Consider the following 26,502-nt stretch of genomic DNA (forward strand, 5'->3'; position numbering starts at 1 on the left):
TCATAGCAACAATCTTATTTTGCAATGCAACTGATGGTAGAAATATACTATATATAAAATATAAGGTCATGACCAAGTGCCTCTATTTTATACATATATATATATATATATATATATATACACACACACACACACACATACATTTTCATATTATATATTTTCCCCAATGCTATCTGGCGTATTTCTACCACTAGTGTCATTGCAAACTAAGATGGGCATGATACACACACGTATAATATACAATTTTTATATATATTATTAAAGAAAAATGGCTTACTAATGCAATAATATAAAGGCAATTCTGATTATTTGAAAGGTCAGTATAATTCTTTTAGTAGTCTGATGTAACCAGAACTCCTAAAATTATGTAATTCACAGATTATGAGCCAAATCTTGTTCTGGAGAAAGCAGTTACAACTCCTATTAAAGCCAGTGGGAGTTGTACCTCTTTATATCAAATATGAATGTCTCCCTCTCTTTAACATTTAACATTTCTTAAAAACTTATCGCTGTATGATATCATGACAAACTGACTAGAGAGAAGAAAAATAATCTTCAAGATTTCAATTCACTTTTTTTTTAAAGTGACTATATTGACTTTTAACAAGATAAACTCTACTTCTGACTACATTTAAGGTGCCCACTTTTCTCCTTACCCTTTCCAAAGACAAAACAGGACAGGAGAAAATAAGGATGGGAAAGAGGCAAATAAAGTGGGATTCTTCTATTAAAATTATATCCTTATACAGAGAGAATGGCAAATTATTATAATCGAATGTGAGATGGGCTTGTTGTCAATTAAGATACTGTCCCAATGTGCCTCTGTTATAGAAGGATAAGACAACTACAGAAAGATGTGGAGATCTGAGCAGCTGGTAACCATTCTGTAGTGGGTTTATTTATAAATTTCTGCTTTCTCTCTCTTACTATATACAATGTTAATATGTCCCTGTGGGATGCCTTACAGTGGCAGGAAGACATCTGTGGCAAGGAGCTCCCTCATGGCTCGAGATAAATTGCCTTTATTTTTTTCCTTTCTCCTACCTATAGCCCACTTTGTTCAGTCATGACTAGACAATGTGCTGATTTTGATAGTTTTGCTGCGATCTGGGACACAGCTTAATTAAGGCCATTTCTGTGAAATGTACAAAACCCTCAAAAAATGGCTACTTTAAATTTTATATTGTTCAGTTTAATGACTTATGGTCACCACTGCCCTGGGGGTGGAGAGGTTGGCTTGCTGCAGTGCGAGTAGGGGAAAGGACGTGAGATAGGATAATACCAGACCTACTTTTAGGACTACACTAGTCACCACACAGGGATTCACACAAATGCTAACATCTGCACTGAGAGACCTGAAATAAAAAAAATCTTACCACATGAGAGACAAATACAGATATTTTTCACTCTCTTGGGTCACTCGGTATTACACATATTTGAATACATTCATTATCAAAACATTTACAATTCATTCCACATGCTATTAAAACAGAACACCCAACACTCCGTGCAAGTCACGTCAATAAAATGAACGAGAGGAAGGAGCCACAACCTGCCAGTCTAAAGCACGCCATGCACCATGGATGCCATATGAAGAGACTTCCCACTCCTTCCCACACATGCAGTCTCCTATTCTACCACCATTCAGATACCTCTAGATTTTGTTTAGTGTAATACCCTATGGAGTACAACCATTATCTCATTCCTCAGGGGGCTGATGTTTCTGTGGTTTTAACAAAAAACAAACAAAAATGAACAAGTGTTTACAGCTTTAATTCCCTAGGCTTCATTTTTAAAGTAAGGGCTCTACCTATCTTAATCCATTCTAGATATAGTTTAGAGTCATATATATATGAATAGGGATGAAAGAGGAAATCAAGGATTCTAATTGCTCAGGTTCTACAACAATGCTATGTGATGCCTTTCCAAGTTAAAACAAAGCCCTTATCTGGATGCAGTTTTTGTGTCACCTTTGTAATAAATGGATGAAACTGTTTGTGACTTTTGTCTCTGAGAATCAGCCTAAAATTCAATGATGAAGAATGCTTTAGAAATGCATTTAACAACAGCCTAAGTTCTGGGATGGCATAAGCAGTTCACAATCTGGTATTAATATTCTGAACAACTACAGAAACCGCAACCACTGTTATTAGAGCTGGCTGAATTATTTGGTGCAAATAATTTACTGAATGAATTTTGGCATTTTTCTTCAAGTAAACTAATCATTAATACAATTTTGTTCATTATTCAACAAGTGCTCAAGATGGTCAACTAATAGTAAATGATAATGGAGTCAACAATTTTTTCCATTTCACTCAGGGAATATTTTATTCCCAATGAAAGTATTTTCCTTAGAAACTAAGCAATTCATCTCACATTGTGTGTCAACATTGCTGAGCACACTGGGGCTGCTACCAAAATACAAATAAATAGATAACAATATCCATAAATAGTAATTCAACCATCCCTAATAATGAGTATGGCAAAGGACCCAATCAAGGAATCCCTGCTACAGTAGCAATACTGGACTCTATTTTCACAGCTGGTACTTTCTTTTTAAGTGAAGCTTTCTAAGGAGTGAAAGTTTTCAGATAAGCTAAAAAATGGGAAGTGAACTGAAATGATGATGCTTTCCCATGAAACAAACAGCCTGTATACCTATGAAGTAGCCCCGGAAGATGATATCTATTTAGATAACAAATCAGTGGTGTAAAAGTGAGGTTAGAAATAGGACAAATATCTCTGTTTTTGAGCATTCTTATTTATACTGGAATTTTGCAGCATGTTCACAAGTAAAATAGTAGCAGCCCCTGTGTTCCATCCACTGGAACATCCAAGATCTACTGCAGGTCAACTTACAATTCTAGTATGGTCTGTGTCTCTAATTAGTGTCACAGGTGCAAAGTGCTAGCTATTTAACTTCAGCCCTTCTCAGCCAAAGACATCAAGGCACGAAGCAAACTAACTTGTCAATCTTCAGTTTATTTAGGGTATATAGCAGTTGAAATAAGCAAGAGGAAGATCCCAAATATTTATTAGTAAGGCGGGGATTACCCTCAAAAACAGAAAAAATAGGCCAAGAAAGGCACATTTGAGAGAGGATATAAAGATAAGGAGAGTAAAAAAGGACCAGTGGACTAGGGACACTGACAATTCAGAAGTAAAGATGATTTTGTTAATACAGCCATTAATAAAATGCTTAATCCTGCTTTCACTCATTTCAATGGTGAAGGATCAGGCCTAAAACGCAGGTCCAAGAATACATAGTAAGTGGAATATATGCAAATCAGCAAGTGTGGATGATATTTCTATTGATTTCAATAGGACCAGGATTTCACTCTATATGGTTTAAGAGTTTTAAAGTCATGAAACAATGAATTTATTAAATCACTGGTAAATAATTTTGGAAAAAAAATAATCCTGGAGAACCAAGGAGGCAGCAGATGTATATTAAAAATCAATTGTCATATCAGTCTTCTAAAAATGGGAATAAAATAAGCAACCCTGATAATTACATCCAATAAGGCTAACCTCTATCCTGAGTATAATAATGGAAAAAAATATTAAGAGGAAGAAAACCCAGTAACCTCCTGGAGTATAATAGTCATAAGCAATTATGGGTTTGGTAAAAACAAAGGCATGGGGGTTGAATAAAAACAAATCATGACAGAAAATTAATTGCTTTAATGTGTTCAATGTTCTGATTCAGAAACTTTTACATAAAAAGTCAAGCGGTGTCATACTGACTAAACATTTTCTGAGGGACTGTGAACAAAAGTTAATTATCAGCAGCAATGTATTGAGTTGGAGGAGGATGCTGCAGGGATGGTGCTTAATTTGATATTTTATTAATGATCTAGAGGATGAGAAAACAGCATATTATTTACATTCATAGATTATTCTAGATTGGGAGGTGATTCAAACATCAGCGAAGACATAAGAATAAAATAAGGGTTAAGATGATGAGCAGGAAATAACAAAATTAGATAAATGCAAGCTAATGATCAATATATCTATGGAAGAGTAATCTGAAACTGATATTGAGTAGGAAGGAAGAACCTGGAATACTGTACATCAAAGGAGAACTATGAGTAATCGAGAACAGCTAATTAGGTATGACTTTGCTATTTGTTATAGCAGCAAAATAAAAAGCCTTTGCTATTTTAGACATATGCATGCATCATTTCACAATCTAGACAGTTAATAGTTCCTTTCTGTATGATTCCAATGAGATCATACCTAAAATATTATGCACAGTTCTGGACACCTAGTACTAGATTCCTAAGTTTTGAAGTGGGCAGTGCTATCAAAATCTGGATCAAACATAAGATCCACATTTTGTAATCACTCTCTCTCTCTTTGCACAATGGTACCCCAATTCCAAGCTTACAAAACTTGAAAGGAGTTGGGTCAAAATTCATACCCAAACCTGAATTTCATGGCTGGGGCCCATGTCTATTCAGTACCACAGATATGTTGTAAAAGGGAAGTTGGAGAATATCTGGAGAGATTGATTTATGGGGAAAGGTCAAAAGAACTAAACTAATTTACAGAAACTGATGAATATGGGAGATATAATAGACATCTATAGTCATTTTAAGCGTGTAAAAACAGTAAAGGAGAGGTATTAGGATGGTACTGAATAGCGTCAACTTAATACAAATATAAGAGAAACTTGTAACCATGAGGACTCTTTCAGAAAGATCTCTCTCAAGTGAGTGATGGGAATGCCTTCCTTTGAGCCATTAAAACTAGAGTACCCAAAACACATACCTGTATCAAAACAACAATAGGCTAGATGAATCTTTTCTAGTTTTACATCTTTATGTATATCTGAAGAATTCTGTCACACACCATGTTTTAAAGGCCCCTCCTGTAATAAATACATCTCAGGGAAATGTACTTCTTAAGTGTGGGTAGGTGTATTTGGTTTATTAGAATGATGTTCTATTTAAACTTTAATTGGGTCCTGATTCAAGATGACAGCAATTCAGGAGTTAAAGCAATGAAGTCAACATATACATGTGTCAAGGGTGACTGCACTAGCAAGAAGGTAAACTCCTGGAGGTAGGGATGGACAACTTTTGAATACGTTTCATTTTCTGGCAAAGTTTTAAAGAAAAAAGCTGGAAACGAAGCTTAGCAAAGGTAGGATATGATCCTAAAGTTTATATAGTCTTGCAGGACTGGATCAACCAGCGCAGTTAATATGCTTTCCTTCCTAGAGTTTAGAATTAATCATGCTTGCAAGCAAATGTCAAGTGCTTATTATGGCACAAATCAGATGAAAAGGAATTTTCAGGGCGAGATAGTGAAATTGTCCTTTTTAGGGGGAGTTGTAGTAGGTATTGGAAGATGAAAAGCAATTAAAGGGAAGAAAAGCAAATACTCTTCAGGAAATATGATGTAGGTTGGGTATTCCATGGGAGGAGGCGAAGACATACCGTTCTGGCAAGAACGGTTACAGGTGAGACCAACCAATGTCCATGGATCAAATTCAGCCCATTGACATCAGTGAAGTTGCCCTCACTTACACAGAGGGTTTAACTGCTAAATTTTGTCCAATATGTAGGTCCTAACTGACTGGAACTATATTTGGGAGGAGTTGATATGTGAGGTGCATGAAAGCCATAAGGGTAATTTTATGTACTTCATGGAGGTAGGTCATAGTATTGTGTAAATATAGCATTCAAGCTTTATGGGCCAGATTTGTTATATAAAACGCACGGTGTTCAACTTATCTACCTTATAGATTCATAGATTCTAGGACTGGAAGGGACCTCGAGAGGTCAACTGGAAGGGACCTTGAGAACATGAAGAGCAGAAATGCCGTTCCAAGAAATCTTTGTATTGCGAACTTTCTGCTGTGACACTAAGGGCTTGTCTACAGGAACATTTAGTTTGCAGCAAGCTCGGGGGTGAATCTACCCTGCACTAGCCTGCTGCACAAGAACTAGCCGTGTGGACCCTGCCAACAAGCACTAACAATTTCAAAGCAGGGTAGGTCAAAACGCACTAAGGAACCATTAGTGTGCATCAGCACAGTCTGCATGGCAGACTAGTGTGGGGTAGATTCACAGCCCGGCTTGCTGCAAATTAAAGATTCATGTAAACAACTCCTAAGTTATTTCCTGGTCTGATTTTCTTGGTATGACAATAACATGTAAGCTAACTATTTCTGTGCCCACTTAAAAATACAGCAGAGAAATAAACAAGGAAATAAAGAATGGATAGGCCTATATTTGGGTGGAAGAGAAGACATTATTTTGGGGCTTTGCTAAGTGTCATTGTTTTGTAAACTGCTTTGCTAAGAGTTAGTCTCTTCGGATAGCAATGAATACCAGCTTGTTGGGACTCTGCTGCACATCTCTGTCTGTAGAACCATTTGAACAGCCATGCAAACACAGCTCCATGAAGAGTATTTCTAAAACAGGCTGTGGTTAATGTTAAAATGAACATAAAAACGGAAAATGCAAAAGCAATACACCCTTATTATACTGTCAGTTCAGAAATGATTATTCAATTGAGTTAGTAAGGCACATGCGTCTCATCATACAGCAGGAAACAATGATAACAGTCATCACTGAACTATATCCACCATAGATACACTTAAGAAATCTTCTATCTAAGTCAGCTTAACTAATATAAGAAACAGGGAAACAAGGAGATAGCAGCATTCAGAGTTAGTCAGAGTGTGAAAAAAGTAGAAACAAATAGTTTTATCAGGCTGCTTCAGCAATTCTCAAGTTTACAACTGGAGAGGAAAACTGATCCAAAGTTCGCATTCAAAGATACTAAGAATCAAGGCCTTGATCTCCAATGCCTGCTGAAGTTAATGGGAGACTTTTCAGTTTCTTCAGTGAGTGCTGAATCAGGCCAAAATTGAGCTATATGTAGTATGGGGGGGAAAATATATTCTGGGAGGACAAAAAACATGGCTCTAGCTGCAAAGCATCTGGAAACAATTGTAATTTGCATACAGTAATGTACCCTTCACTGATGAGAATACTTTTAGTATGCTAAACGAAGAGCAGGACTGTTGGTGTGCATCCTTTAAAAATGATGTTGTGAATCATTACTTTCCTAATAATTTTATTCATCTGAGAATTTAAAAGTATCTTTCAACTGCCATGACAGTGATGTTTTAAAAAAATGAAGGGAACATATATCTCCAATGAATGTATCAGACCTCAGTTTGTTAATAGATTACAATCTCCTTCAGGTTGAGATTGCATCATTTGCTATGCTCTGTGCAGCACCGAGCACATCAGTGGCTCAGCAAAAAATTTATCATAGTAGTGCAGCACTTGGCACCAACATGAAGGATTCAATTTAATTCAATAAAATCAAACAGAATTAAGAATATAGGACCAATTTTACCCTTTTTGTATCAAGCGTTTTTCTGATAAAGGGGAGTAACACAGTTGGGAGAAAAGGGACACATTGAAAAATAGGGCTCTGTTTAACTGCCATCCCGAGGGTGGGTGGACAAACATACTAAAGCATCCTGAAGTGAGGTAAATAAGGAGAAGGATGAAAAGGGGGGGGGGGCAGCCACATATTAACAGAATTATGCAGACGTTCACCTGCTGTTGTCATGATCAAGGCATGGAGAGGAGCAGCTGCAACAGAATAGATCATTTAGCATAAAAAAAAGAATGGATTAAGTGAAATATAAGAAGAAAACAGAAGAGGATTTTGACTTAAATATGTAACTTTGTGTATATATATATATACACAGTATATATGAGGAGAGGATAAAAGTGAGTGTGGGATATAAGCATAAACAAACATCATGGGTTACTACCACAGCAAAATTAGAATGATTTAGGATGTCATCAGATCCTCTCTACATTTGTGCCTTAATCCCAGTTCTGAATTGGAGTGCTCAGGTTGGCACTCATGTACCTAAATTGGGCATTTGGAGTCCTGAATACTTATCTGAAACCAAATAAGGGACTGTGCTCCCTAGTTCAGGTGTTCAAATTTGAAAATTGGGTCCACAGCATAATCCGAGTAACTCTGTATCTACATGTCTCAAATAATTTCATCAAGAGATTCTGGTGACATCAAATTCCATAAGAGCTAAGATTCCATCTCAACCCTCTCTTCTCAAGTCTCCTATCAAGAATCTTCTGACCTCCAGCTTACCGCAGTTTAGCATGTTTCTGGTCCTCCTTTCATTCCCCCTCCAGAGTGATACAGTTTAAACTTTTTCTTCTTCTTCTTCTAACCATTTATGTTCCCGATAATACATTATATGGTCATTTATGTACTTTTCTGACATCACTTTCTTATTATGGATGTCTCCAGTGTCATTTACTTCTTTTGACATCAGCAGAACTTTGCCCATAATGAAACACACCCAAGTTTTGTTTTAAATAACCTGTTAAAGGCATCAGTGTATTCTGATATCATTTAATTTTGTACATTTGAAAAAGACTCTCAGCTGCTACCTGCCAGGTCCTCTTTTCACAACTATTTCCAGGAAGCGAATGTCACACTAGGGAAAACAATGTAAGGGATCCAAAATACAACAGTTTAAATTTATTTTGTTTACCTTGTTAGCAATGATCCAATCTCCTTTTTTGCAGACAGGCAGCTAAGAATAATAACTCTAATTATTTGTCAATTTCAGCTGCTGATTCTCTAGTGTTTTTTAGTCCCACTGATGGAAATAATGATTTCCAGGAGGGTAAACTCACTAACACAACCTCAACTGTTTAGCTTTGCTAGATACACATGCATTTGGATTGTCTATTAACCAATCAGACTTCTATTTCCATAATGTCTATTTAATAAATGTACGTGTATATGTAATAATAAAAATAATACATAGCACTTACTTATGCAATGCATTTCATCTGAGGATCTCCTTTTTATATATAAAATGTAAGCATTATCATCTCCATTTTACAGGAGAGGAAACTGAAGCACAAAGGGGTTAAGGGCTTGTCTACACAGTCATTCAATGTGTGGCAAGTCTGGGTGTGAATCTACTGTGCACTAGCTTGCCACATACTAACTGACCATGTAGAGCTTGCTACCATGTCCTGAAAGTTCTATAATGTGCTTTGCCATACTGCTATTTGAAATGGGAATAGACCAAAGTGCAGCAGGGTCCACATGGTCAGTTTGTGCGCTGTAGATTCACATCCTGGCTTGCAGTGCATTAAATCGCTGGGTAGAAAAGCCCTAAGTGACAATTTGCCCTAGATCACCGGGGCAAGTTAATAACAGAGTGGGAACTAGAATCTAGGTCTCTTGGCTCCAGTCTCATGCTCTAACCAATTGATCACATTGCCTCCTTGTTTGCAATATAAATTTAACTAAGGCTTGGTCTACACTTACCCCCCAATTCGAACTAAGGTACGCAACTTCAGCTACGTGAATAACGTAGCTGAAGTTCGAAGTACCTTAGTTCGAACTTACCTCGGTCCACACGCGACAGGCAGGCTCCCCCGTCGACTCCGCGGTACTCCTCTCGTCTAGCTGGAGTACCGCAGTCGACGGCGAGCACTTCCTGGTTCGACTTATCGCGTCCAGACAAGACGCGATAAGTCGAACCCAGAACTTCGATTCCCAGCCGCCGAACTAGCGGCTGGGTGTAGACATACCCTAAATTGAACAGGTAACTGTTAAATATATATTTGTCTTGAAGATTTCTGGTAATCACATAATTCAGAAGAGTAAAGCTGAAGTTGCTTGCATGTCACCAAAACCCAACAAAACAAGTACAATGTAACAATTTTGCATATGTAGTGTGCCTTAAAACCGTACCAGTTGCATTCAATACTACAAACCACATTGATAGATGGAAAAGATACAAAAATGTGCTATTTTCAAGCAATATCTAAAAACTGCAAATGGAAAGAGATCTTCAAATTCAGTGTTTCACTTTCCAACCTAATGAAAACATTATGCCCCTTTCCTAATAAGATTACAAACTCACTGTAAACTGTGTGACTAAAACTATTTAAAGAGACCTGCATAAACCTGGCCAAAACCTTTGTCTCTCCTAACACATAGACAGGAAGTTAAAAAAAAGAGAGAGACTATATTCTCTGGCATTTCCAGCAAAGCAATAGGTCTTTGCCTTCTCATCGGTTACAGCGTCCAAGAGTCTCTAACATATTGAAACAATCTTAACTTTGCTGAGCATGTCATCTCATGCATGTCTCCTAATGAGAAGGACACTGATTGTCTCAAATGGAGGTTAGATGTCCTCCTGCTGGAAAATTATAATGTGGCAGAATTTTTCCCCTTTAAGCCGGTTTATTAAGATATAAAGAGAATACTAACTCTGCAAAATAATTGGGAAATGTTCTACACTAAATTACTGCACACTATTGGGGTGGCAGCTCCCATAGGAGGAGGGAGTTTTCTTGTTTCCGAGATAGCTGCCAGAATCTCTGACCTTTGTTTTGTTGTTCTTCACATATACGACAGATGAGCCTATAAAAGGACAGAGTTGGGTGGATTTAAATCATAGACTCATACAATATCAGGGTTGGAAGGGACCTCAGGAGGTCATCTAGTCAGGACCGGCTCCAGCATTTCTGCCGCCCCAAGCAAAAAAAGCCCAAAAAAAAAAAAAGCCGCGATTGCGATCGGCGGCTGCAGTTGGGGAAAAAAAAAAGCCGCGATCGGCGGCGGCAGTTCAGCGGCAGGTCCTTGGCTCCTAGAGGGAGTGAGGGATCTGCTGCCCCCGAATTGCCACAGGTGCCGCCCCTCTCCCTTGGCCGCCCCAAGCACCTGCTTGTTAAGCTGGTGCCTGGAGCCGGCCCTGCATCTAGTCCAACCCCCTGCTCTAAGCAGGACCAATCCCCAGACAGATTTTTGCCCTAAATCCTTAAATGGCTCCCTCAAGGATTGAACTCACAACCCTGGGTTTAGCAGGCCAAACCACTGAGCTATCCCTCCCCCACTTAAAACCCAAATGTAGGGTTAAAATACATACACACACCCTCCCTTTAACATACAAAAGAAAAGTTAATTCTTTTGATAAGTCAGTGGAAGGTAAGAATACACTTTCATGGGGCATTTTTCAAGGGTTGGATTTTGGTTCTTGAAGGCTCCTTTAGTATTATATTTCATTGGCATATTAACAGTATAAATCAAAAACAGAATAGCAATACCAAATATTACCTCTGTCTTTTGTTAAATACAATTATTTCCCCCATGGCTTTACAGAGGCAGTTGCTTTTATTACATTTAATTGACTGACCCTGGAACTCAGACTTGGTCATACAAAAGATCTAAGGAATCACTGATTAATCTTTGAATGAAAGTGTGAAATGATCAAGCCCCAGAGAATGTGAAATCACTGTTATAAAAAGTAAATAACTTATCACCTGCAATCATTGGACAGTCCAACTTTAGTGTAGTGAAAAGTAATATACATCCTCTGGAAAAAAGACCTTTGCTTATTTGGCACCAATTGCTAGAATTAGCTGCCAAAATAATTTAAAATCTAAATCTTGACACACTCTCTCTCTAGATATAAATGTTCAGAGTTACTTATTTTTGATACCAAAATACAAATAAGTAAACAAGCCCACAATTTTTTTTGCCCATACAGGATAACATTTATAAACACTGATTTGGCCAGGACTGGTTTATTTAGTTTCTGTCTTGTTCACGTTTCACCAAACTGGTTCTAATAAAAATGCTAACAAAAAATAATCAGTTGTGGGGATAGCTGAAGGCAACTGGTCAGGAACGTGTAAACCAAAACGTTCATAAGGCTACCTGAATGTTACTTGGAGGACATTAATTTATTAGCAATAAACATAACTTACTGTGCTAGATTTTTGCATCACACAAACAACCACTATTCACTTTATTTATTAGAAAGATAATCTTCATTAGAAGAGACAGTCCCTCAAGATTCTGGTTGTAGCACTGGTAATTTTTAGAATTTTTTCACAACTTTCATTACATACTGCTGTTCTGGAGCATAGTTTACTATACTTGCAAAAAGCACTTGCACAGTTCACTTAGCCTCCCTTCTCTCACTTCTTTGCAATTTCATTCTGTGAAGGCTTGATTCAGGGAGGTGCTGAGGGCTCAAAGTTGCTCAGCTCCCTAACTCCCACTGATGTCAAATGATCTCACAAGAGGTGTTCATCACGTGGCAGGATCAGGCCCTTGCTCTCCATTATTAGTGAAAGCAAAAAAGGCATGATATGCTTTTTCTCTCCATAAAAACCAAGCATTTTTTTGGGGTGGGGTATTAATAGTTTGCCAAAGGCTGGGAATGGTGACAGGGGATGGATCACTTGATGATTACCTGTTCTGTTCATCCCCTCTGGGACACCTGGCATTGGCCACTGTCGGAAGACAGGATACTAGGCTAGATGGACCTTTGCTCTGACCCAGTATAGCCATTCTTATGTAGTAATTGGTCAAAATCCCTCATGTAAAGCCTGATTCAATGCTTGCTGAAGTCAATGGAAAGATTCTCAATGACTTCAGTGGTCAATGGATCAGGCAAATATTCATATTCTTCTGACTAGCTGAATTTGAATGGTTATAACAATTTAAGCATTAGCTCAAGCAGCTGGGACCTCAGTTATTCTCACTCTGTTTCTCTGACCCTCTTAATACATATCAATGGATTGGGTTACTCACCCTGAATGAATAGGGCTTGAAGAAAGCGCCACATTGTCCAAATTTTCAGTGCCCCAGCTTAAGCGATATGAATTCCTTTCAGCTTCCTTGGCCAGAGTTGATACCTGAGCATGTGACAGAACTTTTATTTAATTTGTATTTCCATATTTAAAAGCAATGAGCCAAACACACCATAAGTAAGAGTTATTTTTGTATAGCAAGGCTGAAAATGATTAACACTTTAAAAAAGGCAACAACAAAAATGAGCAATAATGACATCAAAGTACTACAAGCACCTTATTGTAACATCTTGTGCTTTTTCAAAGCAACCACAAATGTTACTAGCCCCAGTGAACAGGAATACTGGGAGCGACCAGATTGACCGCTCTTTAAATGACTTGATTGTCTCTTCAAAAATCTTCTCTCTGAATAGTGGACTAGATCCTCAGCTGGTGTAAATCAGCAAAGCTCCTTTGATTTCATTTACACCAATTGAACATTTGACCCCATGCCTATAAACATTGCTCAAAAATCAGATACAATGAAAAGCGCTATAAAGACATGTCCTGTAAATGCATTTACACATTTCTGGTTAATACAGAATATACTTTAGTATTCTACAATAAGCTAGTTCATTTAATAGCAGTTTGAAATTAGACCGGTTTATGGTACAATTAATACTACAGCACACATTACATCATACAGTTAACAGAATGCATACAGGGATTCTTTTTCATATTTCCAAAATTGAATATTTAAAATAAATGCATATTGTGCAATTGATCAGTGAGATAAAGAGAAAGGTCTTACCTGGTGGCTGGGGATTATGACAGTATCATCAATCATGGCACTGTCCCTCAGGTAGGAGGCATGGCTCAACGTGTGGGACCTGTCTGAACTGAAGGACCGCAGGCTGGTAGGTTGGCAGGATGCCATGGCAATATATCAGCAGTAGAGAAGATATTGTGAAAATGGGATGATGGACGAAGCGGAAGAGTGAAAAAAGCGTGCTGTTAGCAAATATAATGCAACTTCCAGGGGGAGTATAAAATAGAGTCTTGTGGATCTCTGACTGAGCGCTGAACCAGTCTTTTGACTGATTCCTCTCATTTAATTCAAAGGAGAACCCAAGAGATTAAACTAGATCACAATCTATTTTATTTTCTAGCCACCAATGCTTTAAATTAGCTATGTGGCTTAATTGCTTCCCATATACTAAAAAGGAACTCCTGCTGAGGCTCTTTGAAGAAGTTCTCTCTCCTGCTCCATAATACAAGTGAACTGTCTAGGAAAAAAAAGATGCAAATATCTGACGAGAAGCTGAAATGAGTCCCTCTGAAGTTTCATTCTGATCGATTCTCTCTGACTCAAATGATAAATGAGTAAGGTTCGTTTTTGTCCCCTGGAAGGTACACAGCAAGGTGAACTGTGGCCAGCCACATGCTTCCTGTGTAAAACAAAGTGCCTCCTGCATGCCTTCAGCATCTCTAAAACAGCAATCCAAAACGTGAGCACAGGTTCCTTTGTACGTACACACAGCACGACAGGACACGGGTTGCTGTAGCAATGAGAGATGCAAGGCAGTAATAAGCTGCTTCCAAGCACCCAGCTCAGAACTTAACTGCAATAGCTGCTAGCTCAAAGCAAAATCCAAAAAAGCAAAACAAAACAAAGATACCCTTGCACACAAAGACATATCAAGCTAATATGGGGTTTCTGCCACACAGTAGTATTACTTTTGCCCTTTAAATATTAAAAACAACAGTATATACAGGATTTTTTGTGTGTGTGTGAAAAATCAACAGCTCAGACCCCATCAGATTTTACAAGTCTCACTTTATATTCATGTAGGTGTACTCCTTGTTACTATTCTATGTAGCTGAGGACACATTACATGTAAGTTTAGGAACTAGCTATGTTCTCATGGATTGCACTTGCGTGGGTACTGTCCATGATAATGTAGAAACATTAGAACACTGGAACTGCTGAACTGGATCAGACCAGTGGGCCACTTAGCCCAGTAAACTTTCTGACAATGGCTAGTACCAGATGCTTCAGAGGAAGATGGAAGAAACCCCATAATGGACAGTTTTGAAATAACATGCCCATATGGGAAGCTTTCTTCTACTTCTGGTTGGTTAGTGGTTAATTTACATCTCTCTCTCTTAATCAGAGCTTTACTCTAATTAAATGTGGATGTCCTCATTCTCCACGTACCATAAGAATTCAATATATTTGTAGGTTTAACATGGGATAATTTATTTTCAAGTATCATTTTAAATATTAAGTGTACATTATATACATTAGATTGAAGTAAGTACTATTAAATGTAAACCTACTGGAAGTCATACAAAAATATTGCAGCAACAGATCCTGTTCAATGACAGTGTATATAATTACATTCATCCAATAGGTTCTTGCAGTATCTGTATTTTACAAATAAATGGCATGGCGTATTTACATTAGAGATACATAAAATTAAAAGAGCTACCAATGCCCTTCCATTGCATGTTAAATGGATTGTACAAAATTGATCATAACAAAGATGATGAAAATATTACATGAATATCAGTCTTGGAAAACTGCCATGAAAATTAGTGCAGAATACCTTCTCACCCACTCTGACCAGGATAACGATGGTTAAAAATCTAATGATATTTCACTTGCACGTCATCAAATATTACTCACCCTGATGAGTGGGCAAACAGAATTGAGCAAGGATGATATATGACATTTTGTGGGTATTATACATTCCCTGGATGAAATTCTGACTCCACTGAAGGCAGTGGCAATGGCAAAACACCCATTGACTTCAATGGGGCTAGGATTTCACCTCATGAATTTTAGTCCATGTCTAACTTGTTTTAAATAAAATGTATTGTCTGAAGCCTTGGTTGTAGGTCATTTTGAATACACGTACATTACTTTGGCAGATATTTTGTAGTGCTACACCTTGTTTTCCATAATAACATTACTTCAGTAAATTGTCATTCTTATATCAGAAATTAAACATCAGTAGCAGACCCCATTTTTCACCACTATCCTTTACTTGCTTTAATGCTTGAAACATTCACAGCTGATTTACAGTGCCATGCAATGCTTGCAAGGGGTTTGCCATCCAAATCATAGGTCCTGCTGTTCAGCTAACGTAAGGTTTCACCAGACCACTACTGAATGAAAAGAAACATGTACTAGGCTCTACTGCTGGTCTCTAAGGGTATGTCTACACTGCAGCTTGGATCTAGCCTCCCAGCCTGGGTAGATCGACTTCCACTAATGGGGCTCGAAGTAGCATACTAAAAATAACAACTTAGACGTTGCCACTCAGCTGGCAGCTTAAGCTCTCAAGCCCTGCCGATCCCTGAGTCTGAGCTTCGGTGACTAGCCCGAGTCTCCACTGGAGCCGCAATGTCCACGCTGTTATTTTTAGAGCATTTGCCCAAGGCCCACTAGCATGAGTCTGTCTACCTGTGTTGGGAGGCTCCTAGCTGTAGCGTAGACATCCTGCAGCGATTTGGTCCTCATTCTCCTATGGTTAGGAGACATTACTAATTACAACCACCACAATTTGCCCACAACATGCCCAGTGAATGGTACATGTTCATAAAGACAGGCCCAGTACATTGAAGGTATGGACATTACCAAGAGACATGATAGTTACACAAATGTGACTGAGGTCTGTGATGAATTAGAAGTGTAACATTTCCATTAAAATTTTGTTTAAGACAAATACTGAGATGGCATTGCTCACCTTCTATGGATTATATCAGTTGCATACATAAGGAACAACCTGATTGCTAAAGCATCTGGTGCTGAGGTACACTAAGTGGTGTAAACCTAGAAGCAAGGGTGCTTATGGCAACCAGGACCTCACTATTAACGGGAAGCGGTGTTTTGAACAGAGCTGATTAAGAGACACGTACACTAATTATTATTTTTGGTAGGCTTTTAGAATATTGTCACATAAAGTTACACTACATAAGAGGCAAGATGCTCTAGGAAAGCTACTAAAACAGACTCTCTGTATGGGGTGGTTCAGATAATATTGCCAAATTCACCACTGCAGGATGCACTGGATCACTGGGACTCCATTCACCCTGTTAGTGACCAATTGAGAGGATAAATGTAGCATTTACCACGGGTGACACCTGGTGTGGGAAATACAAAGTGTTTTCTGTTGCCTGAGCACTCTGTGAAAATTACTTGAGCCCCCTGCAACTTTATATAAACCTGTCTTGGAAACATTCCCTAATAGGGCCCCACTTATGGATAGAAAATCTTTCCCATCTGACATGGCAGATACGTTTGAGTTAAGTTGAGGAGTGGAGGTCATACACTGAATCACAAACCTGAGCCTTTCCTGAACCTAGGTTAGCTGACAGATCATTATATGATACTATATACCAGGTCATCTCTCTTGTCTGAGAATATAACTAACTCCAATAGCAATGCCATTCATTTGGCCCTGTGAAAACAACAACTCCAGTACATAAGTCTCCTAGATCCATCAGCAGGCCTGCAAAATGGATGAATAGTGATTGGTGTTGCACGAGTGTACTGGGGACAACATTGTTTACATGCTGTGTAATACCTACCTGGGCATAGTGCTAATGAAAGCATATTAAAAAGAATGATGGGGAGAGAGAAATAATAAACAGGGAATACGGTTACAAAAGAAAAATTTAAGCTTTAAAAATATAATTTTAAATGCATAATAATACATGAAAATGGGCCGCTTACATGATTTGCTGTGCTGCATTTGTTACAGCAGAAAAAATGAAATCTCTATTGCATTGCATTGTCTCTGATTCAGGTACTGCAGCAAAGCAACTTTATTTAGGCAGTTTTGGTGGTAATTCCCATGAATATGACTCTACTGTATTAGTGAAAGAGCAGCGGAAAGATGGACCTGGGAAAATGCACATTTTTGTTTGATTCTTCTTCCTGGATGTCCTTTTGCTGCATTTCAGTTTAAACAGATCCGCTACAGGACAGCAAAATCATTTTCATATTGCAAACTGTGGACCAGATTTTTGTCTCAAATATGCTAGTGTAAATCCCCTGAAATCTATGCATGTACTCAAGATTTACACTGACATAAATGAGAACTGAATCTAGCCCAGCATTAATCTATGTGAGCCTTCTTATACAACTCATTGACAATCAAAAAGAAAAAAAATCAGTATCATCACCAACAGCAGATTATTGTTAACGCTTTTTGATTTTTTTAACCACTGTGTTGTAGGATTTATTGGATTTACTGGAGCAGCAAAGGCTCCAAGTTTGGAAGGCCTAAATGCTTAGAGGTTTAGATATCTTATGATACAATCTGAGTAATTTTCTGGCTTCTTTTGTTCCAAGAGTGATCCTAAGACCATTGAAGTCAACTGAAACAACTCTACTGATTTCACTGGGCTTTGGAGCAGATCCTATTTGGTGCTGGAATAACATACTACATTGGACACTGGCCTGGGTTGCAATTTGTGTGGCCAAAATCTTGACACAAACATTATTTAAGGAAATACCACCTCTGAATGCACTAGATCTGGAAATGACATGAGCAATTTATACTAGACATGCGTCTGACGCAGTGGGTATTCACCCACGAAAGCGTATGCTCCAATACATCTGTTAGTCTTAAAGGTGCCACATAGGGTGACCAGATGTCCCGATTTTATAGGGCCAGTCCCGATATTTGGGGCTTTGTCTTATATAGGCGCCTATTACTTCCCCACCCCCGTCCCGATTTTTCACACTTGCTGTGTGGTCACCCTAGTGCCACAGGACTCTCTGTTGCTTTTTACAGATCCAGACTAACACGGCTACCCCTCTGATACTAGACACTGTAATTTTCAAACCTGAATGCCTAATCTTGGACACCCATTTCCCTCTTTGGGCACTTAACTCTGAATTAGAAATGTGGATGTCTGTCTGTCAGTTTGGGGACCTGATTATGCATTTATGCTCACTAGTTAAATACCAAAGTTTGAAAATCGTACCCTGTATTGTAATGTAGATTACACTGACTTGGTGTGAATTACAATAAACCTTTTTGAAGTGTAAAGGGCTATTACTCTTTTTGATTTTGGTTTTACAATATAATGGTACACTTCCCTAAGCACTAGCACACCCTAGCTACAACACCCATCTATGCAAGATAGCCCCAGTGAGGGTTCTCCTTCTGTGCTGTGGTTGGTAACACATGCTAGAAAGGAGCATCCTACTGAAGCACTAAAATATCTCAGCCAACCATCCCCTGATTCTGAGCCATCTGCTCTGTGCCAGCTGGAGGTTAGGATAACTAAGGCCTTGGCTACACTGGCGCTGTACAGCGCTGCAACTTGCTGCGCTCAGGGGTGTGAAAATGCCCCCCCCCCCCGAGAGCAGCGAGTGCAGTGCTGTAAAGCGCCAGTGTAATCAGTGCCTGCAGCGCTGCACGCTCGCTCGCAGTGCTGCAAGCTATTCCCCTCGGAGAGGTGGAGTACTTGCAGTGCTGCGAGAGAGCTCTCGCAGCCTGGCGACGCGACTACACTCGCGCTTCACAGCGCTGCCGCGGCAGCGCTGTGAATTCTCAAGTGTAGCCAAGGCCTAAGTGACCCTACCACATAGCCAATATCATTCCTCCTTCGTGTGGCTACAACAAGGAAGGACGGTACATTGCTCTTATTCTCAAACCAGGCCCTTGGTTAACGCCCTACCGTGAATCATGGACAGACTTTTCCTTAAGCCCTTTGGGATGTTAGGACCATGTACAGTATTAGTGTACAAGAGAATTAGATCACCTTCAGTTGTAAACTCTTTTTTCCCCAGTACCAAATGTATTTGGTTCCTGGTAGTTTTCTTCCCATGACTTTCTTTTGACTACACCTTCCTTCTAAGAAGTGACAATAATTATTGAAATGAGAAGGAATAGGCATATCACATAGCTACTTTGAATTAAAGACATTGAGAAGGTCTGTGCAGAGAGCTTAACTAGTCAACAAAATTATGCTCTAACTCATCATACAAACATATAATTTTCAGGTAAAATACCTGTCAGATCGGCCTCCCTCCAAGCTGTACCTCAGATAGTTCATACCATCTAGGAACTGGCTGCTGGGCAAAGAGTCATCACCTAGTTCTTTCAAGTCCTCTGGCCTGAGGTATTCTCCCCCATCTCCAGTCATTGTGTCATCACCTTGAAACAAAACACAAACACAATCCACAGAGCTCAGTAAACTCACAAGTCCCACATTATTTACAGATTGGGGTAGCATGTCAGCGGGATGGCACAAATAACTGGAAGGTAATTCCCACACATACAGCACTGCAAATTACGAGCAATTAATATACACTGACAAAACTGGCACATAAAGCAGGATAAACCAAATCAAAATCAAGGTGAGTAAGCAATCGGTTTTTGTCCTCCATCTTTTGCCATTGCACGGATTTTTTGAAGGACTAATTTCTGTATCATTCTGTAGATTATCTTTTAGTTTGGTTCCTGTAACGCTGGTGCCAGCCAGCTACCAAGGTGGTAGGTGTCAGCTAAAAACCTGACAAACTCACAGCTGGAAGCCAGGCCAATTCACTTGTGTATTGGTATAGATCAAAGTGGTTGCTAAATAGATTCCAATGTGTTTGGTGTTTAAACTTCATGAAAACTAATGGGATGTTGCATGCATAGTTATCACTTATCTGAATACTGTTAGAATGTAGTAGCACACATTGACATTGTATATACCCAATAGGAAAAACAACTGAGGAGAGTTGGCAGTTTTTCAAAGGGACACTATTAAGGGCCCAAAAGCAAGCTATTCCGCTGGTTAGGAAAGATAGAAAATGTGGCAAAAGACCACCTTGGCTTAACCACGAGATCTTGCATGATCTAAAAAATAAAAAGGAGTCATACAAAAAATGGAAACTAGGACAGATTACAAAGGATGAATATAGGCAAACAACACAGGAATGCAGGGGCAAGATTAGAAAGGCAAAGGCACAAAATGAGCTCAAACTAGCTACGGGAATAAAGGGGAACAAGAAGACTTTTTATCAATACATTAGAAGCAAGAGGAAGACCAAAGACAGGGTAGGCCCACTGCTTAGTGAAGAGGGAGAAACAGTAACAGGAAACTTGGAAATGGCAGAGATGCTTAATGACTTCTTTGTTTCGGTCTTCACCGAGAAGTCTGAAGGAATGCCTAACATAGTGAATGCTAATGGGAAGGGGGTAGGTTTAGCAGATAAAATAAAAAAAGAACAAGTTAAAAATCACTTAGAAAAGTTAGATGCCTGCAAGTCACCAGGGCCTGATGAAATGCATCCTAGAATACTCAAGGAGCTAATAGAGGAGGTATCTGAGCCTCTAGCTATTATCTTTGGAAAATCATGGGAGACGGGAGAGATTCCAGAAGACTGGAAAAGGGCAAATATAGTGCCCATCTATAAAAAGGGAAATAAAAACAACCCAGGAAACTACAGACCAGTTAGTTTAACTTCTGTGCCAGGGAAGATAATGGAGCAAGTAATTAAGGAAATCATCTGCAAACACTTGGAAGGTGGTAAGGTGATAGGGAACAGCCAGCATGGATTTGTAAAGAACAAATCATGTCAAACCAATCTGATAGCTTTCTTTGATAGGATAACGAGTCTTGTGGATAAGGGAGAAGCTGTGGATGTGGTATACCTAGACTTTAGTAAGGCATTTGATACGGTCTCGCATGATATTCTTATCGACAAACTAGGCAAATACAATTTAGATGGGGCTACTATAAGGTGGGTGCATAACTGGCTGGATAACCGTACTCAGAGAGTTGTTATTAATGGTTCCCAATCCTGCTGGAAAGGCATAACGAGTGGGGTTCCGCAGGGGTCTGTTTTGGGACCGGCTCTGTTCAATATCTTCATTAACGACTTAGATATTGGCATAGAAAGTACGCTTATTAAGTTTGCGGATGATACCAAACTGGGGGATTGCAACTGCTTTGGAGGACAGGGTCATAATTCAAAATGATCTGACAAATTGGAGAAATGGTCTGAGTTAAACAGGATGAAGTTTAACAAAGACAAATGCAAAGTGCTCCACTTAGGAAGAAAAAATCAGTTTCACACATACAGAATGGGAAGAGACTGTCTAGGAAGGAGTACGGCAGAAAGGGATCTAGGGGTTATAGTGGACCACAAGCTAAATATGAGTCAACAGTGTGATGCTGTTGCAAAAAAAGCAAACATGATTCTGGGATGTATTAAACAGGTGTGTTGTGAGCAAGACACGAGAAGTCATTCTTCCGCTCTACTCTGCTCTGGTTAGGCCTCAGCTGGAGTATTGTGTCCAGTTCTGGGCACCGCATTTCAAGAAAGATGTGGAGAAATTGGAAAGGGTCCAGAGAAGAGCAACAAGAATGATTAAAGGTCTTGAGAACATGACCTATGAAGGAAGGCTGAAAGAATTGGGTTTGTTTAGTTTGGAAAAGAGAAGACTGAGAAGGGACATGATAGCAGTTTTCAGGTATCTAAAAGGGTGTCATAAGGAGGAGGGAGAAAACTTGTTCACCTTAGCCTCTGAGGATAGAACAAGAAGCAATGGGCTTAAACTGCAGCAAGGGAGGTCTAGGTTGGACATTAGGAAAAAGTTCCTAACTGTCAGGGTGGTTAAACACTGGAATAAATTGCCTAGGGAGGTTGTGGAATCTCCATCTCTGGAGATATTTAAGAGTAGGTTAGATAAATGTCTATCAGGGATGGTCTAGACAGTATTTGGTCCTGCCATGCGGGCAGGGGACTGGACTCGATGACCTCTCGAGGTCCCTTCCAGTCCTAGAATCTATGAATCTATGAATCTATATCTAAGTGACTCACCAAACACAAAGAAGCCATGTAAAGCAAATGAAGGACAGTAACAGGAAGGTACTAATTATTGTGCTTTGCAAAGCAAATGGTCATTGTGTATCATGATCAGAGATCAAAGACCCTAAATGCATTCCCTTCTCTCCATCATCAAAGAAAGAGCACACTTGGTTAGAACTGTCAACTTGTTTTTCTATGAGAAGAAACTTTAAGTATGGACACAGGAAAAAATTATTCATCTCTGAACTGTTTGGATTCTAGCAGGGCAGAATAGCTGAATGAGAAGACAGATATCCCAGAATCCCTCTGTGTAGCCCTAATAGACTTTTGGGAAACTGGGAGACTACTACATCTCTGAGACCTTTTGAAATTATAGAACAATGGTGCTCAAAATTTTGCACCCTCCCTTACCGGTAATGGAATCTGTCCATGACCTTCCCCCGCCCCCCATTACGGAACAGCCAAGGCTTCCTCAGCAGCGGAGCTTGGGCTGAAGGCAGAGCTGGGGGTGGAACTGGGGATGGGGGAGGAGCTGGGACTAGAGGCAGAGCTGGTCAGGGGGTGGAGAGGAAATGAGGGCAGAGCTGGGCTGGGGGCGGAGTGGAGCAACAGCTAGGGTCAGAGCTGGGCTGGGGAGGAAGAGGGAGGGAGGAGCTGGACCTGGAGTCGGAACAGGACTGGGGAGTGACCAGGGTTGGGGGAGGAGCGAGGCTAGGGGCATAGCTGATCTGGGGGCAGAGCAGGGCTGGAAGCGTGGTGCTCCCTTCCGCCGCCCCCGCCCCCATAGGGGCTGGCCCTGGCCCTGTTGTGTGCTCCCCTGAACATTCCTCTGTGCCCCTCGGGGGGGTGCCCCACAGTTTGGGGCCTACTGTTATAGACTATGACACACCTGTACATATATTTTTACCTGCTTTAACCTCTCAATAACTCTCATTCCTTTTTCTTATCTAACATTTGGTTAGTTTACTATAGAATGGGTTACTAGCATCGTCTTTGGAGTGAGGTCTAGGATGCAAATCTACCTGGGTGAGTGACTGGTCTCTTGGGACTGGGTGAAACCAGAATATTTTGTGATTTTTGGTGTAAGTGACCATTTATTGCATAGTCCAACTTCCCTGAGTGGCCAGATAGACTGGCGTGTTTAAGGAGACTGTCTGTGACTCCATTATAAGACTATTGTAGTATTCTGGGAGTTCACATTGGTTACTGGTTTGGTGAAATCTAATTATAGAACATATCACCAGTGTGGGTTGTTGGCCCTGCTTCTGACAGTCTGCCCTGAAATAGGCACTTAGGGTCGTGAGCCACTCCAGACAGTGTGACAGTTCCTTTATCCACAGCTACATTAGATGCTTGGACTGACAGTGGATGCTGAGACAATTTCTCTTTTGATTGCAAACTGTTGGTTTCAACTCAGAAAGGTACATTTTTTGTCCCTGTGCCTGACAGGTACAAGTCAGTCCTCATTTGAATTCTCAGACATTCAAACTGCACTCCAAAGGACATTGCGTCACTCCCGACAACAAACATCCGCGCATGGTCACCCGTAAGATTATAATTTTTAAAACACGGTAACTGATACTCAGAAGCTCCATGCCCATTTGCCATAAATTGGAAATACAATCACACAGATGGCGGAAAAATGAACCAGCATAAACAAGAAAATAATTCACCAAAGGTGAAATCAAAACCTAAATTAGCCCCCATTATCACAAATATCGGCCATTACCATGCCCATTTCTCTCCCGAAGGCTGGGTAAACAGGTGGACCTTACAACATGTTATGAAGGTGAATAAATTTGTGCTTTTGGGACCAAATGAGGTGGGGAAAGTAGGGTCCCTCACACCGAATGCATGAATGAAGTAATAACTTGTTTTTCTCAGGAGAATCATCATCATTGAACTTACATCTCTACGTGACACGTGGAAGTTTCCCCCCATTTCTTTATAAATTTCCAGTGTGAACCATCTCCATATTGGAGAGAATGGTTTCTGCTAGCCTCAGTGAAGATACTCATTTAACCTGATGTCTTTCCATCCTCTTTCCCAACTCCTTAGTGTGGTATTCCATAACTACAGTGTGTCCCTGTATGTTAAATGCAGGCCACAGAAATCCACCATGTGGCCCTCACCAGTAATTCCAGTCCACAAATCGCAGAAGTTTCCAAGTTTTCTCATTTCAGAGCTGCACCGGCATCAAATGAAGCGGACGGCAACTCTGATGCCGAGATAGGACCTGCAAAAATTATCAGTCCTAGCTGTGATGCTCCACCTTGATTTGCTAAGCTCGAGAAGCAACACTGCGGCATTCCAGAGACTACAACTTTATATCAAAGGAGACCGCACTCTTACGTGCGCTGTATTCTGCACATTTTCTTTGAGCTCTAGTGAAGTTGACACGGGGCCTTCGTTTGGATGCCTCTATGATATGCAGTCCAAATATGCAAATCTGATTAGTTTAACAAAGGCAAACAAAAGAGGAAAATATAATGACAACGTATTATTGTTAACATCTATACTCGGGATAATGTGTCATCTTTTCTGCTCAATTTAACTAGGACAGCAGGCTAAATGAATACTGTTTAATCACAAATACAGAAATGCTGGTATTTGTTTTCATAAAGAGCTTAACATTTGATTTCAGTTGAACTTTTCTAGCTTGGTCAAGCATTATTTCCAGCTGTTAAATAAAAACATCTGAAAATTTGACATCCAAAAACAAATAAAATCAACTTTTTAAATAATCTGTCTCTCTCTATCTAATCTATATACACACCTAAATCTTTAAAGGGTAACTACAAAGCCTTTTAAAACTCCATCTGTAATACTGAAAGAAAATGAGACTGGGCATTGTTTCACAGAAAACAAGAGAATGCATTTAATTGTTGCATATTTCCTGTCTTTTGTCAAACAATGTTTCCTGAGAATGTGACAATATAAACCACAGGACTTATTCAAACCTTGGAAGATATCAAAGGAAAGCTGTTTAAAAGGAATTTCAAATGATTTTTCAAATAAAATAAAAACTTACAATCATGCCAAGCATTCCATCCATAATGGAAACAAAGGCAAAACCTTACCAGCTTTCATCCCAGTAGCATCCCTTCCAAAAAATGACCCATTCAAACTTTGGTGTCTGAGCTGCAACTGCCAATAGTGGTACCAATTAGTACTAATTGTTTAGGGTGATGTGGACATCTGTACACTGTGAACTGTAATGAGACCATTAATACATTTCACAATGACAAATGAACAGTCATAACACTGCTGACTTAGCCTATCCTTGAAGCAGTGACCCTGAAGGGAAAGGCACCATTACCGATGCCTTGAGTCGTCCCATCTCTTTTATCACAACACTGAGGACATGTCTACTCTGTTCCACTGTTCCAACAGCCAGACTATGGGGGTGTGAACAGCAATAGGAACCAAAGTTCTGCGCTGTAATTCCTGTGTGGATGCTGCGGGCATGAAAAAAAAGGTTCCTAATTCGCATTAAAGTAGTCCTCTACAAACAGGACTACATTAATGCAAAGTAGGAGCCTTTTTGTTTATGCCCGCAGCACCATACGGGGGAGCTACTGCACAGCATTTTAGTGCATATTGCTATTCACACACCTCATAGTCTAGCTGTTGGAACTGCGGGACAGTGTAGACATGCCCTTAATAGCAAGGGAAGAATACTGTGGCCTAGAGGATAAGCAAATACAAATCATTTAATTTATCAAATCTAACTATAGTCTATATATTAACTAAAAGCAACTTCTCATACAGTTGAGGTTACCAGAATATGTTAATTCATTGCAGGAGGATTACAGGCATGCAGAGAGAGTTGCTTAATTGTATGTAATAAACAGACATTCCGTCTTACACGTCAGTATTATTAATATATATAGCAACACCCCTGGGCCACAATCAGGACTGGTGTCTCATTGTGATACACAAAAACATACAAAAAGACGGACTCAGGAGAGCTTGATGTTCAGGTGACCATGAGTGCATTTACACAGAAAAATCACCTCAGATGGTAGTTTTGTAGCCATATAAAAACTGCCCTCTTTTATCATG

General features: G+C 39.6%; 1 protein-coding gene across 1 annotated transcript in view; it reads right to left on the minus strand.

The window, feature by feature from the left end:
- Positions 1–26,502, minus strand: part of ANK2 (ankyrin 2) — a 240,292-nt gene that overhangs the window by 52,074 nt on the left and 161,716 nt on the right. Inside the window, exons 26-29 of the mRNA XM_065405155.1 lie at positions 19,645–19,821; positions 13,423–13,525; positions 12,634–12,737; positions 7,587–7,622 (exon numbers count right to left, since the gene is read on the minus strand). Coding sequence (XP_065261227.1) covers positions 7,587–7,622; positions 12,634–12,737; positions 13,423–13,525; positions 19,645–19,821 — 420 coding nt within the window. The remainder of the gene's footprint in view (positions 1–7,586; positions 7,623–12,633; positions 12,738–13,422; positions 13,526–19,644; positions 19,822–26,502) is intronic.

The sequence above is a fragment of the Emys orbicularis genome, chromosome 5 (assembly GCF_028017835.1).
Source record: "Emys orbicularis isolate rEmyOrb1 chromosome 5, rEmyOrb1.hap1, whole genome shotgun sequence".
NCBI classification, from domain to species: Eukaryota; Metazoa; Chordata; order Testudines; family Emydidae; genus Emys; species Emys orbicularis.